The following is a 14,512-nucleotide window of genomic DNA, read 5'->3' as shown; positions in this document are numbered from 1 at the left end:
CCTCTCCAGAAATGTAACTACGCATCGTGTCGACGCAGACCGCAACAACTGTGATTGGTCAGTAGTCGGACGGACATTGTTTAAGTTGAACCGAAAAAAATACAGGAAACTGAAATCCTGTTTTCCACACTACAGAGACCTCAGACAGAGGCAAATTCACGGCAAGAGATTTCCTCAAACATGGTGTGGACGTCAGGGATGAATATACGGATGTCTCTGGGGAAAAAATAACTCGGTGAGAAACAGGACCACACAGGAAAAATGTGCCATAAATTATGCTCTGTCCCAAACAAGGACCTACTCCCTAAATAGTGCACTTTAAAGATTTATAAAAGTAGTTCTACTACACCACTGCATTGTGTACTACAGAGTGTAGAAGATGTTTGAGATTCAGCCCTAGTGGTGTGGCGGTGCAACTGCAGAGCGACAGAGACACCAATGCAGAAGTATAAATGCTTGCGAAGGCATAGGGCTCTTGTGTGGCCTACAGCACAAGCTTTGCATCAAGGAAGCGCAGAAGTATAAATCAGCCTTAAGCCTTAAATTATTCTTTCTGTTTCAAGGGTGTGATTAGCAAGACAGTTTGAAAGCTTTCTTTGCAAACAACGCCGAGATCCACTAAAGCATGGAGCTTTCTGGGTGTGTGATGCAATTTTGGCCTCATGCTTCCTTGCGATTTTCGTGACACTTCAAGTATAAACCAGGCATAAGGCTGTCCTCCACACAGATGGGGAGATAGGACAGTGTTTAGAGGCCTGTGCCATTCAGAAACCCAAACGACATCTTTAATAATCCATAAGCGACATGTTTCTGTGGGTCTTCTGATAAATCAAGGCATGATCTCTTAATGGCAATCATTCGGGTGAAGGAGAACCTTCATCAGTGTGTTTGTAAAGTGGTCTCTGTTGAACCCTGTGGCAGTGTAATCGCAGCGCGACATTTTGTCTGTGTAGTGTGGATTAAAACTTCAGATCACCTCATAAAACTGCACCAGCACCTGACACTGACATAAGAGGTGGCACAGTAAAGAGGCCTGTAAAGATTTATTGATGGCAAAGCGAGGCAGGATGGCAGACCACCTGGATCCTGGACGGCAGACCACCCCAGCCACTTGGTTCTCCGCAAGCGTGCCGCATCCGGGCTGTGAAACACGAGCTTTCAAAACAATGAATGGCCGCTTAAGCCTCTTAACAGAAACACAAGGAAGAGGGGGGTTTCTGCTGGAGGAGCTCTCAGCCTCAGCCTCGCTGTCTGAGGAGGAATGCAGAAACAAGACCGCCATCAATCACACCTCGCGAGTTATTTTCGAACACTTATTTGTTATTTGCAAAGTCCGAGTGAATCCATCTTCCCCGAGAGAGGATTAAACCTTCAAGGAGTCATACCTCATGAATTCCAAAGAGTAAACTGTGGAGAATAACAGTGAAGGTGAAGAGATTGGGCGTCAGAGAAATGTGCAGGAGCTGAAGGTTCTGAATTCATCACTCCTTATGGACTCTTTGAAGAAGTCCTTCCTCAGTGCTCTGTTCTCTGTACAGTGGACACATGTTGACTGTGTTAAATAGTTGCACTTTTATCATTGCGTTGTTTCTAACCAGGCATCATCTTACAAACTCCTGACACTACTCTATTCTTCACATTTAGTGTTGATTTATAATTAAGCAAACATCCACAACAGAGAGCGCTATAACGTGAGATGTTATAGTTCCGTTATCACAGTTTATTGTTAGGTTTTAAGAAAAACAGGGCACAAAAACTGGTTCGTTTATTTATAAATATTCTGAGTGGCCATAGATAAGCAGATAGAGTCAGGAAAGAGTCATGGATTATCCAAAGGTTAGGATCAAAATGACTGCACCTTGAGTCTTGTCGACCACATCCCCAGAAACACACAAACACAGCATTGTTCTGGTTTTATTTCCACACAGTTTTCTATTTTTAAATCAGAAAGTGTTTAAAGTGTCCACTGTGTCACTCTGTAATCTAATATTTTATTCAGAATAGAACACAAATCACAGATCAAAAGTTTAAACTGAGAGAATGTATCATTTTAAGAGAAAAATATGTTGTTTCAAAATTTCATGGCGTCAACAAATCCCAAAAAAGTTGGGACAAGGCCATTTTTTGCCACTGTGTGGCACCCCCGCCCCCTTCTTCTTACAACACTCAACAGACGTCTGGGGACAGAGGAGACCAGTTTCTCAAGTTTAGAAATAGGAATGCTCTCCCATTCATGCACTCTAAAAAGTCATTCTGGAGGCCTTTATAGCCAATACTTAAATATATGCACTGCTTTAAGATAAAAATGTAATTGAATGATTTTTGTAGAGTTTTTATATTCATGTGGTGTTTTATTGAGTTTTGGGAACATAAATAATATAAGTGTTGTTTCAACACAATTTCCTGACTAACCAGAACTTAATATATTTCATTAAATACTAAAAACCAAAAATCATTTTCTGGCAACTTAATTATTTGTATTGGACGCCATTTTCTCATTCATTTTCTTTCTCCCGCCCACTCGGACAAGATGAACTTTACTGGAGAAGGCTGCTTCAGTTTGCTCCAGGCACACCATGTTGTGGATAAGGCACAAAAAAAGCTACCAGGGTGAGGGTTATAACCATTTTCATGACCCAAAGTGGTTTATTTTATTGGTGTGTTTAGGTTTGCCCGTTTTTCTGTTGTGTTGACGGTCTGTGTTTGGTGGATATAAGCAGAATTAGCCGGCTAGCCAGCTAGCTTTCTTTAACTCTGTAAGAGTGTTACAACCGCCAAGAACACTTTTATGACCCTCAGGTTTTTTTTTATTTAATTCTTTAATTTGCTTTGAGACTTAAGGCACAAGTTAATCAGAGGGAGAGGGAAACACAGGAGAGAGAAGTTAAGTTTCTATTTCTGTTTTTGTTCTCATGTTCTTGCATCATTGTTTAAATTTTCTCACACTCAGTTGACTGAAATGGAGCCTTATAACTGTGACATTTATACAGTAAACAGAATACATTTTTTTTACTGTTTCATGTATGTGAAAGATGTGAGATATGATCACAGTATGGAATAAAAGTAAACATACTGTTGAATATCTTTTGATGGTGACATTTATTAAGTTCATGTAAAAAAAAAATGCTTTTTACTATGTCTGTCAAAGTAATTAACTGTACTCAAAATACTATGTTGGATCAATGTAATTTTACTAGAATTTAACACAACTCAAAAAGACTGTCACAAAACGTTGCGTTGATTTTTTACGTTGACGCAATGCTCTGAAAAACAAATACACCGTACTCAAAATACTATGTTGGATCAATGTAATTTTACCAGAAGTAAACACAACTCAAAAAGACGTTGCTTTGATTTTTTTTTTTTTACCCAATGTTTTATTTTTTAGAGAGTGTCTAATACAGGCCTCTAACTGTTCAATCGTCTTGGGCCTTTTTTGTCGCACCTTCCTCTTAATGATGCGCTAAATGTTCTCTATAGGTGAAAGATCTGGACTGCAGGCTGCCATTTCAGTACCCGGATCCTTCTCCTACGTAGCCACGATGTTTGATGATTGCTGCAGAATGTGGTCTGGCATTATCTTGTTGAAAGATGCAGGGTCTTCCCTGAAAGAGATGACGTCTAGATGGGAGCATATGTTGTTCTAGAACCTAAACATAGTTCTCTGCATTAATGGTGCCTTTCCAGACATGCAAGCTGCCCATGCCACAAGCACTCATGCAACCCCATACCATCAGTGATGCAGGCTTCTGAACGGAGCGTTGGTAACAACTTGGGTTATCCTTGTCCTCTCTGGTCCGGATGACATGGCGTCCCAGTGTTCCATAAAGAACTTCAAATCGTGACTCGTCTTCCATTTTGCCACACTCCATTTTAAAAGACCCCTGGCCCAGTGCAAATGTCTGAGCTTGTGGAGCTTGCTTAGAAATGGCTTCCTCTTTGCACTGTAGAGTTTCAGCTGGCAACAGCTGACAATGCTTTCTGGAAGTAATCCTGAGCTCTTTCTGTTATTTCCCTGACAGTGGCATTCCTGTTTGAGGTGCAGTGACGTTTAAGGGCCAGGAGATCACAAGCATCCAGTAGGGTTTTACGGCCTTGACCCTTACGCACAGCAATTGTTCCAGATTCTCTGAATCTTTTGATGATGTTATGCACGGTTGATGATGATAACTTAAAAGTCTTTGCTATTTTACGCTGGGTAACACCATTCTGGTATTGCTGCACTATCTTTCTGCACAACAATGGTGGAATTGGTCATCCTCTTACCATCTTGGCTTCAGAAAGACACTGACACTCTGAGAAGCTCTTTTTATACCCAATCCTGTTGTCAATTGACCTAATTAGTGTTATTAGTGCTGTTCATTATATGCTCAATTTCCTTTTTCCAGCCACTTATTGCTACTTGTCCCAACTTTTTTGGGATTTGTTGACACTGTGAAATTTTGAATCAACATATTTTTCCTTCAAAATGTTACGTTTACTCAGATTAAACTTTTGATCTGTCATCTATGTTCTATTATGAATATAATATTGACATTTGCCACCTCCACATCATTGCATTTAGTTTTTATTCACAATTTGTTTAGTGTCCCAACTTTTTTGGAATCTGGTTTGTATTCTACCTCGTGGAAAGTTGATAAACAAATAATTTTTCACAGTCTTCTTCATCTTAAAACCTAATAATAAACGTCAATAACGAACTGTGGTATAATCGCAATAATACACTCGAGGTTCGTGCTGTAACTTGAGATATTGGCACTGGGGTACTGATCTATGGCACTCAGCAATCGTAGAATATCTCTCAGCCGAGCCAGGGTTAGAAAAAACTGTGGTATAGTCAGTAATTCCAGACTCTATCTTTTGAATTCTATTTGTCTTTAACACTGTATGACACGCAAAAACCTACCTCATGAAAGTGGGATCTCCTACTAATCCAGTCCTCTCTGGCATTAATATCAATGCTCAACAGTCTCAGTTGGATTCCCAGACGATATCTTAGTGACTTTGAAATAGAGTGGGTTTTTGGGGCAGAGATGAAGAGAGCACAAAGAGTGATCAACAGAAACAGCACCTAAATTGACATCTGCCTTTAGATTCATAGGTGGACTTCAGCAAACACGTTAAGCAGGACACACACGGTGTTATCTCAGAAATCCGATGCCTAGATTACAAACCTCATGTCTGAGTCATCTCTCGTAAACTCCTAAGGCTCCCAAAAGACAGACTGTGAGCCGAGGCAAGGACTGAACCCAAAGGTACCAAAGGTAATTGTCCCTCTCTCACACACAGTAGCCTAAGTGATCAGTTCTTCTCAGCTGTCCATCTGTATAGATTATTTTCCTGTACCTAGAGACACAGTTAAGTTTTAGCTGTGGGTCACTGTGGGTCACTTTCTCTGATTGCCCCATCTTTGCTGAGGACATGAAGCCTTGATTTACATTAGTCACTTTGGAAGTGGACTCCTGCCAGGTGACTTAGAGAAAATGGTCCTCAGCAGAGCTGGATGAACTGAGAATGGTCTGTTTACAGAGAGATTGGAGTGAGTTAAACACACTGCTCATGTCCTATCTCTTCCTGGAACAGTCACAGCTCTGTAATGCAGTATGTTCTTGTGATATACAGGAAACTAATGTCTTACCCCATCATTGACCCATAAACATACTTGAGGCGAACAAAGGCCCCCAGCAGACAGCTGTGGAGCAGCAGAACTGTGTTCCCCAAAAAGATGGAGCTGCATCTATTACCTATGGGATGAGTTAAAGTTGTGTTTGTGATCCAGAATTTTTCAACCCACATCAGCACCTGATCTTAAGTTTCATCTGGCTGTGAATCCTCACAGTAATAGTCCAATATCCCAATTCTGAGGGGGCTTCAAACTCTATTCTCTTCCAGCGCTTGTTGGAAGATGCTTGCACCTATTGGCTGCTCACTTTAACAAGCCTCTGCAAAGTAGTGGCACAACCGACATCAGACTGTGTGACCACAGTGGGGTCAGTGTAATCCACCATAAGACCATAGATGTATATAATGTACACTGTCCCTTTTACAAGCTTTCTTTGGAAGTTTATGGGAAAAATCAGTACTGCAGCTCACTGGCGGACTCTGGGGCTGGGGGTGGCACCCATGGTTTAAAAAAACCTAGCTAAAGTGCCCTCTAGAGTGCCAAAAATGACACAAAGTGCTCTCTTGGTTGCCATTTCTTGCAATAAATTAGGACGATGAGCTTTCTAGAGCAAGAACATTCCATAATGTGCCTTAAGAAGTGCCCTTATATTATTAAATCATAGGTTTTGACGAGCGAATGGGGCCCCGTGTCATGCACTAGGTGCTCTTTTTATTTTTTCACCCCTGCCTTTCAGTCTGAGTCCACCACAGCTGCAGATCTTTTCTGTTTTAAGACTAGCTTCAAGTGCTTTTCCAGACCGACACCCACAGCATCTGATTTGCAGGTTAGACTTAATCAAGTTGGATCATTATTTGTTTCCATAAATATCACGTCATTGCCGTAAAAGGCTTTATCACTCTCTTAATCGTGTGATGAGGTCTGAGCCCTTGATTCACAGCCAGTGACGTCAGAGCCAGAGCAAATTTGGGAAGGTTCCTACACCCCCTGTTCTGAGAGAGAGAGAGAGAGAGAGAGAGAGAGAGAGAGAGAAAGAGGCCCTAAACTCCACCACACACTTCACTAAGAAACTTAGTGAAGTGTGTGGTGAAGGACTCAACGGCAGCAACAAGGACCTGCAAATCAAAGTTCTAACAGATACAGGCAACTGGAAAAAACCAGAAAAGTGAAAGTGGCTTCCTTTAGTGAAAGATGTGATTTAAAAGCCTCAAAGCATTCGAAAAGAGCAAACGTTGGCGTCCTTTGGAGACGTGGATGTCTAACTCTTCACGACCTGGATTCCTCACCATTAGGATATGGGACTTTTTTATTGTTGGTACATTAAGGTTGTTAGGTGCCCATTTAGTGCCAACCGTTTGGTGAGTGACCCATTGAGTGACACCTGCTTCACAAAGCCTCCAGGGATTCAATAAACCACTCAAAGGTAAGCTGCCACTGCTGCAAGACTTTCTAATTTCTTATTTTACAAAGGGAATATTAATGCTTATAATGATTAACCCTTCCAACTTCTTGTTATTGTTATCTCCATCAGCTACTAGAGAGTCAGGCATGTGGACACAGTCATTGAAAAGGAAAAGAAATAAAAAGAAATAGTGCTGTGCAAATAGCAGAGACCACCCTTTGTTATTTAACTTTCCTTTTCTTAGGGTTTCTTGAGGGTTTCTCAGGTTTCCACTGTGAGAAGAACAACTACAACACTGTGGGTCTGAAAGGACGTGGAGCTGTCCTTCTCACGGTGAAAGCAAGAACATTAGCTGTGGGTGTGCTCAGATATGAATCAAGCATTTGATCTTCTCCTCTTTCTCTCAAAGTTGAAAGCTCTGGTGGTTTTTACATGGCTCTTAAAAGGGACAATATTATACCTCTTTTTAAACAAGTTAGAATACGTCTATGTGCTTTACAAAGCATGTTCATGAAGTTCTTTGTGCAACATCACTCTCACATGAAGAGATCTCACCAGCTCTGTTCTCGCCAGTTTCAGTCCCTTTCGGAACGAGGGCTCTGTCACTTTTATGCAAATAAGCTGTAGCTGGCCACGCCCCACCAATCCCATGTTTACGAAGGTGAGGGGTGGTGCCAGGGTGGTTCTATGCAATTTGATGCATAGATTATTTATGCAATATCCTTATTGTGATGTCACAATAATGGAGCCATCCAAATGGCTCGTAGAAGCATATGATTCCTGACACAAAAATCTTTCAGCTGACTCACAAAACACGGATAGATTTTTTCACATTTTGAGTATTTATAGTTTTACATACATACAGTTTTGCATATGTCCCCTTTAAGAGTCCCACATCCAGCTTGTTGAGACATTTATTTTTCCACTTAAAGCTAATCCCCTTGGAAATATCCCCTGAAAACAGGAATAATTTTGACCAGAAAAACAAATAAATGAAGGATGATATCCGATTTTTGTATAATAATGTTATTACTGGAATTGGAATTCAATAAAAAATACACAAAGCATGACTCCTGCTAATTTTAACCCTGCACTTCTCAACATTATTTTCTACCTTCTAAATGCAGGAGTTTGAATCTGCTGTTTTAAGTCTCTGCCCGTCAGTGAAGATGAAGAACCGAAAGGTTAATCTGTGAGCAGTGAATGAATGTCTGAAATAACGAGGGCAACATTCCCTCCATTTTTGGAAAAGCCATGAACCTTCCTTTGGCTGTGAAGCATTCAACACGGCATTCACTTTATAAAATGCTTTCTTAATGTTTCTAAATCTCATCTAGTGACAGTTTCGCAGTTTCTTTATCCATCTGTTCATCAGCACTGTGTCATTAACATGGAATTTAAAGTACTTCTTCTGTAGCTCCTTTGTTGTGTGTGGATCTTGGGGAAGGCTTTTTTTTCCCGTCCACGGAATCATTGTGTAAGCTACTCTCAAGAAAACAGGGCCAAGATAAAGAGACTTGTCATGTACAAACATTCCCATAGTGTCCACTCCAGGATGCTTCTAGCTGTTTCCTCCAGGACCGCTTTGTCTTATATGTGAGAAATGAGTCAAAACAAAGCAAAATATTAGTAGTTAAAGGAGTAGTTTTAAGAATTTTCACACAGTGTTTCACAGTTTTCATCTAGGTCTGGTTTGTTAAAAAAAATACTCTTAATCCAATGTTAAAGCCAAGAAATGATAGAACATTACTCAATGATGTCATCCAAACTAATCCTAAATAAACATTAACTGTGCTGTGTATGTTGGGCATCAAGGTGGTGCAGCAGGTAGTGTCTCTGTCACAGCTCCAGGGTCCTGGAGGTTGTGGGTTCGAGTCCCACTCCGGGTGACTGTGAGGAGTGTGGTGTGTTCTCCCTATGTCTGCGTGGGTTTCCTCCGGGTGACTGTCTGCGAGGAGTGTGGTGTGTTCTCCCTGTTTCTGCGTGGGTTTCCTCCGGGTGACTGTCTGCAAGGCGTGTGGTGTGTTCTCCCTGTGTCTGCGTGGGTTTCCTCCGGGTGACAGTCTGCGAGGTGTGTGGTGTGTTCTCCTTGTGTCTGCGTGGGTTTCCTCCGGGTGACAGTCTGCGAGGTGTGTGGTGTGTTCTCCTTGTGTCTGCGTGGGTTTCCTCCGGGTGACTGTCTGCGAGGAGTGTGGTGTGTTCTCCCTGTGTCTGCGTGGGTTTCGTCCGGGTGACTGTCTGTGAGGAGTGTGGTGTGTTCTCCCTGTGTCTGCGTGGGTTTCATCTGGGTGCTCCGGTTAACTCCCACGCTCCAAAAACACACGTTGGGAGGCAGATTGGCGACTCAAATGTGTGTGTGTGTGTGTGTGTGTCGCCCTGTGAAGGACTGGCACCCCTTCACTGTTCCTGCCTTGTGCCCAATGATTCCGGGTAGGCTCCAGACCCACCACAACCCTGAACTGGATAAGGGTTACAGACAATGAATGAATGAATGAGTTAAACACATAATCAGATTCAGTCATAATGGTGCATCCTCATTTTTCATTTGCAATGTGTCTCTATGGACTCTATGACAAAAATCTAAGCCTGTTCTTCTATCCACAGCCATGGAGAGCCTCCTCAAAGAGTTCTTCAACATCACCCCTGACCCTCCGGTCAACATTTCTCATCGACTTTGGGGGGTGCCCTACCTGAAGCGGCTGGCACATCTGGACGAGGCCCTGTACGAGGACTTCCACAGCCTGTGGGTGGCGCTCATGGTGGTCAACAGTCTCATGTTTGTAGTGGGCTTTTCCCTAAACAGCCTGGCTCTGTATGTGTTCTGTAAGGGCACCAGGTCCAGAACTGCTCCAGTCATCTACACAATTAACCTGGCTGTTGCTGACCTGTTGGTGGCGCTGTCGCTGCCAGCTCGAGTGGCTCTGTACTACAGTGGAGGGGCCTGTTTGGCTTGCTCTTACGTCCACACCTTCAGCTACTTCGTCAACATGTACTGCAGCATCCTCTTCCTCACGAGCATCTGCGTGGACCGGTACTTAGCGGTGGTGTGGGCGGCCGCTAGTCGCTGGAGAAACCCGAGTATGGCCAAAGGTGTTAGTGCTGCTGTTTGGCTTTTTGCTGTCATAGTCACTTATTCATTCCAGACCTCAGCGCTGGAGTTCAGTGGTCAGTCTTGCTGCCAATTGGCGGCACTTTTCGCCGTTACAGTTCTGGAGTTTTTGCTCCCACTGCTGGTCATCGTTGCCTTTACAATACGAGTGGCTTGTGCTTTGACGGCCAGCCAGAGCTTCATGCCACAAAGCTGGGGCCGGAGGGCGAGGGCAGTGCGCCTCCTTGTGGCAGTGCTGGTGGTTTTTACTGTCTGCTTCACTCCCTTTCACATCCGTGAGGCCGTGGTGTACTTCCGCCTAGGGGGCACCAGAGAGCAGCATGTAGTGGCCTATCACACCACAGTCACTCTCAGCAGCCTCAACAGCTGCCTGGACCCTGTGGTCTACTGCTTTGTGCCGGACAACTTCAGGTCAGCGCTAAGGAGGGCTTTCCGCAGGAGAGGACCACAAAGAGGCGGAGTTGAAGCAGAGGGGGGCGGCCCCCAAAGAAGCTCCAAAGGGTCTGGTGCCGCCGTTGCCCTCGTCTACAGTGTGGCCACTCTCACCCTCACCCCATGCTCCCTGACCCCTAGAGAGGTGCCAGCTTGAGAGAAAAAAAGCATTTACCTGTCAGTTACCCTTTTTCACTACTTTCCCCTTAATGATTTATGTAAATGACCTTTGTTCCAATTGGCTGCTCTCTATTGGGCCTCTTCCGGAAAGTAGTCCATGCTTCAAAAACACTTCACGCTGAAATCCTCAGGGACTGAAATCCTCCTTTCGGATGTGTTGATGCTTTAGAAAGCTGTAATGATGCATCCTGACTGCCAGGAACAGCACAACGTTTAATATATGTTTTCCACAGTTGGGCTGCATTAAAGAAGATGTTTAGACATGGTGACGGTGTTTAAGCAGCAAGACAAAGTTGTATTTCACAAAAGCAAGGACACAAATCTCCACAATAAGGGCCCTGGGCGAGGACTGAGGAAACAGTCCACTTCACTTTGTCCTTAAGAGACTTTAATGCCTGACAGAGTGGAGATCAAGCAGTGTATTTATGTAACGAAAAATCAGCAACATGGAATACGTTGACGGTTAAATATCAATGAATCAACACCAAATCTGGAGAGATCGCGTATACTTTAATTTGTTTTAAGTGTGACATACATTGTTATGTATAGTTTATATGCACTAATCAGTTTAAAAATTAAAATATAATGTTGTTTCTACAGTCATTGTTCATGTTATCAGCTCCACTGACCATAAACGAGCTGTTTGTAGTTCTACAATTACAGAATGGAGTCCATCTGTTGCTCTGCATACTTTGTTCAGTTGGTCAGTGCAGGTATAATTTGTATGGTGGTTCATGTGCAGTGTTACTGAGTGGATCAGACAAAGCAGTGCACGGTAGAGTTTTTAACACCCAGATAATACCTTTGTCGTGGTCCTGACCATTGAAGAAAAGGGTGAAAGGGGGCTATTTAAGTATGCAGAGCAAAATTTGTTAATGGAGAGCTACAAAGTGCACATATATAATAACAACGTGACCACATTGACCTGTAGATTTGGAAGCATTCAAAATGCAAGGGAATGATAATAATAATAATGTGGAGCACAATGGACCTGGAGGTTGTGGGTTCGATTCTCGCTCCGGGTGACTGTCTGTGAGGAGTTGGTGTGTTCTCCCTGTGTCCGCATGGGTTTCCTCCGGGTGACTGTCTGTGAGGAGTGTGGTGTGTTCTCCCTGTGTCCGTGTGGGTTTCCTCCGGGTGACTGTCTGTGAGGAGTGTGGTGTGTTCTCCCCGTGTCTGCGTGGGTTTCCTCCGGGTGACTGTCTGTGAGGAGTTGGTGTGTTCTCACTGTGTCCGTGTGGGTTTCCTCGGGGTGACTGTCTGTGAGGAGTGTGGTGTGTTCTCCCCGTGTCTGCGTGGGTTTCCTCCGGGTGACTGTCTGTGAGGAGTTGGTGTGTTCTCCCTGTGTCCATGTGGGTTTCCTCCAGGTGACTGTCTGTGAGGAGTGTGGTGTGTTCTCCCTGTGTCTGCGTGGGTTTCCTCCAGGTGACTGTCTGTGAGGAGTGTGGTGTGTTCTCCCTGTGTCTGCGTGGGTTTCCTCAGGGTGCTCAGGTTTCCTCTCACAGTCCAAAACCACACGTTGGTAGGTGGATTGGCGACTCAAAAGTGTCCGTAGGTGTGAGTGAATGTGTGAGTGTGTGTGTGTTGCCCTGTGAAGAACTGGCGCCAAACTGCACCCAATGATTCCAGGTAGGTTCTGGACCCACCGCGACCCTGAACTGAATAAGCGGTTACAGATAATAAATGGATGGATGTGGACATGGTCATCGAGTCAATACCCACCTTTGATAAATGTCTTCGTCCCTTGTTTCTATTACAAGATGCAGGAGGTTGGTATCAGTCACTGAAAGTTCATCGCTGTGCGTGTTCTCTGTATATACCTTAGACGGAGTTCACTGGCTAATTGCTTATTTTCTTCCTCACTTGACTTAATGGAGGAATTAGCTCATGTGTTTATGTCTGGAGTTAAACCTCTCCACGTTCTTCACTCTGTCGTTCAAGCAAAACACGTCTCCAAGCCGCCTGGCATTCTCCTGATAAAATCCTCTTCAACATTTATTTTAAGGCTTTTCTCTTTCCATTGAGAACAGCGGCCTGCCACCCACCAAACACCAAACAGTTTAGATTGTCAGTTACTTACTCAGAAGTGCTGGAAAGTCTTTACACTGTGCCCTAAAAAAGGACCTTGTAGGGCAGCTGTGTATGGATGGTGTACAGAGACTGGGCTGTGTGGGGTAATAGGTAAAACCACTGCTATATATAGACAAGAACAGGGTTCAGTTCCTGGCTCAGGTAAGCACATGATTCCACACCAGTAAATGAAGCCCTAGGCACCCACATCTGTAACAGGATTGTCTCTCAGTATATGAGCATGTGCTGTGAATGGAAATAAGAATATGAATTATGAGAATGCCCACATTATTGGAAACCACTCTCTTGTAGCGTGTCATATGTTGAGGTCCATGTTGTGTTGGCCAAGAGCTTCATCAGCAGTCCTTGGCTGGTGTGTCCCTAGGCACAGTCAATCATTTGTGTTGGACCAACAACTAATTTATAAAAAAAAAAAACAGGACGTAACCTTTCAGTACTCAATACAACACACATATGGTGGACCTACAAGGTGGGAGAAGCCTGAAGTGGCCAGTGGGTGGCAGTACAGTGAAGACTGAGGCTTTAAAAAATTGGTGGTGAATCACTTTACAGCGAAGGTTGCATTTAAATATTTTTGAATTCAATCTTAATGAGGATTAATGAACATTTACAGCGTCTTTATGAATGTAAAACTAATTAAAAGTGTAGAATTGTTCTGTTTCTGTTGTTTCAGTATGAAACTTGTTTAAGGCGTTTGTTTCTGTCCACCACAAGAGGGCAGTGTTCTATAAAAAGTCGTTCTAAACCAGGGCCTGTGCAGGGGTTAAAAGGTCAGAGAGTTGGGTCCTGTCTTCTGTATGGAGACTGAAAGCTGGTGAACCCCAACATTAAGCGGGGAATTTAAAGTGAAATACATTTTAATGTTAGAGTAAGATTAGGATTCCTGGTGTGTATCAGGAAAATGTCAGGCTGAGCTTACACACTCACAATGTGAGAGCTGGACCCTACCCAGTAAACAAGGAACATCCCTGGACGTTCAAAATAGGTCTAAAAGTAGTCTGTCCGTCTAGGACGTATTTTAAACGTCAATGGACGTCCAAAATCCATCTTAATAAGTTAGTTAAGTGGTGACCAATCGATAACATCAGTGGACGTCCAAAACGCGTTTTATACAAGTAATTTATTTCGGGACCAATTAATAACGTCAATGGACGTCCAAAATACGTCTAATAGTCGTTTTTCAATCTCTGTGTTTGGACGTCTTTTCAACTTTCATTTTCAACCTTAAGAGAACGTTGATTAGACGGCAGTCGTTACATTATTTCAACGTTGAGTCAACGGCTAAATATTTACTCGGTACAACATTACATTCAAAGAAGAAGGCATGTTAGGTTAGTCAAAACAAAATGTGTGTGTGTGTGTGTGTGAGAGAGAGAGAGAGAGAGAGAGAGAGAGAGAGAGAGAGAGAGAGAGAGAGAGAGTAAAACTGTCTGAACTGTCTGAGCACTTTCAGCTCACACGCAAGTTCAGACTGAGCCATGTCGGCATCTTCAGAACACACACACACACACACACAGAGAGAGAGAGAGAGAGAGAGAGAGAGAGAGAGAGAGTGAGTGTATGGGTTTATTATGTCTCATTAACATAGAAACCCAGAATGATTTTGATAAATAAAAATTATTCTGAAACAAACACCCAAACAACACAAATCAACTCTGAAGTAATTGTGGGGTTT

General features: G+C 43.2%; 1 protein-coding gene across 1 annotated transcript; it reads left to right on the top strand.

Annotated features, from left to right (window-relative positions):
• Window positions 1–9,631: 9,631 nt before the first annotated feature.
• LOC136699077 (G-protein coupled receptor 20) lies at window positions 9,632–10,723 on the top strand. Its single transcript, XM_066673519.1, has one exon. The coding sequence runs from the start codon at window positions 9,632–9,634 to the stop codon at window positions 10,721–10,723; it is 1,092 nt and encodes a 363-aa protein (XP_066529616.1).
• Window positions 10,724–14,512: the final 3,789 nt, after the last annotated feature.

The sequence above is a fragment of the Hoplias malabaricus genome, chromosome 6, assembly GCF_029633855.1.
Source record: "Hoplias malabaricus isolate fHopMal1 chromosome 6, fHopMal1.hap1, whole genome shotgun sequence".
Classification (NCBI taxonomy): domain Eukaryota; kingdom Metazoa; phylum Chordata; class Actinopteri; order Characiformes; family Erythrinidae; genus Hoplias; species Hoplias malabaricus.
This window is presented reverse-complemented; position numbering and strand designations above follow the sequence as displayed.

Bases quoted from the DNA above. Each gene is read 5' to 3' on its own strand.
- LOC136699077 (XM_066673519.1), top strand. From the start codon at position 9,632: ATGGAGAGCCTCCTCAAAGAGTTCTTCAACATCACCCCTGACCCTCCG.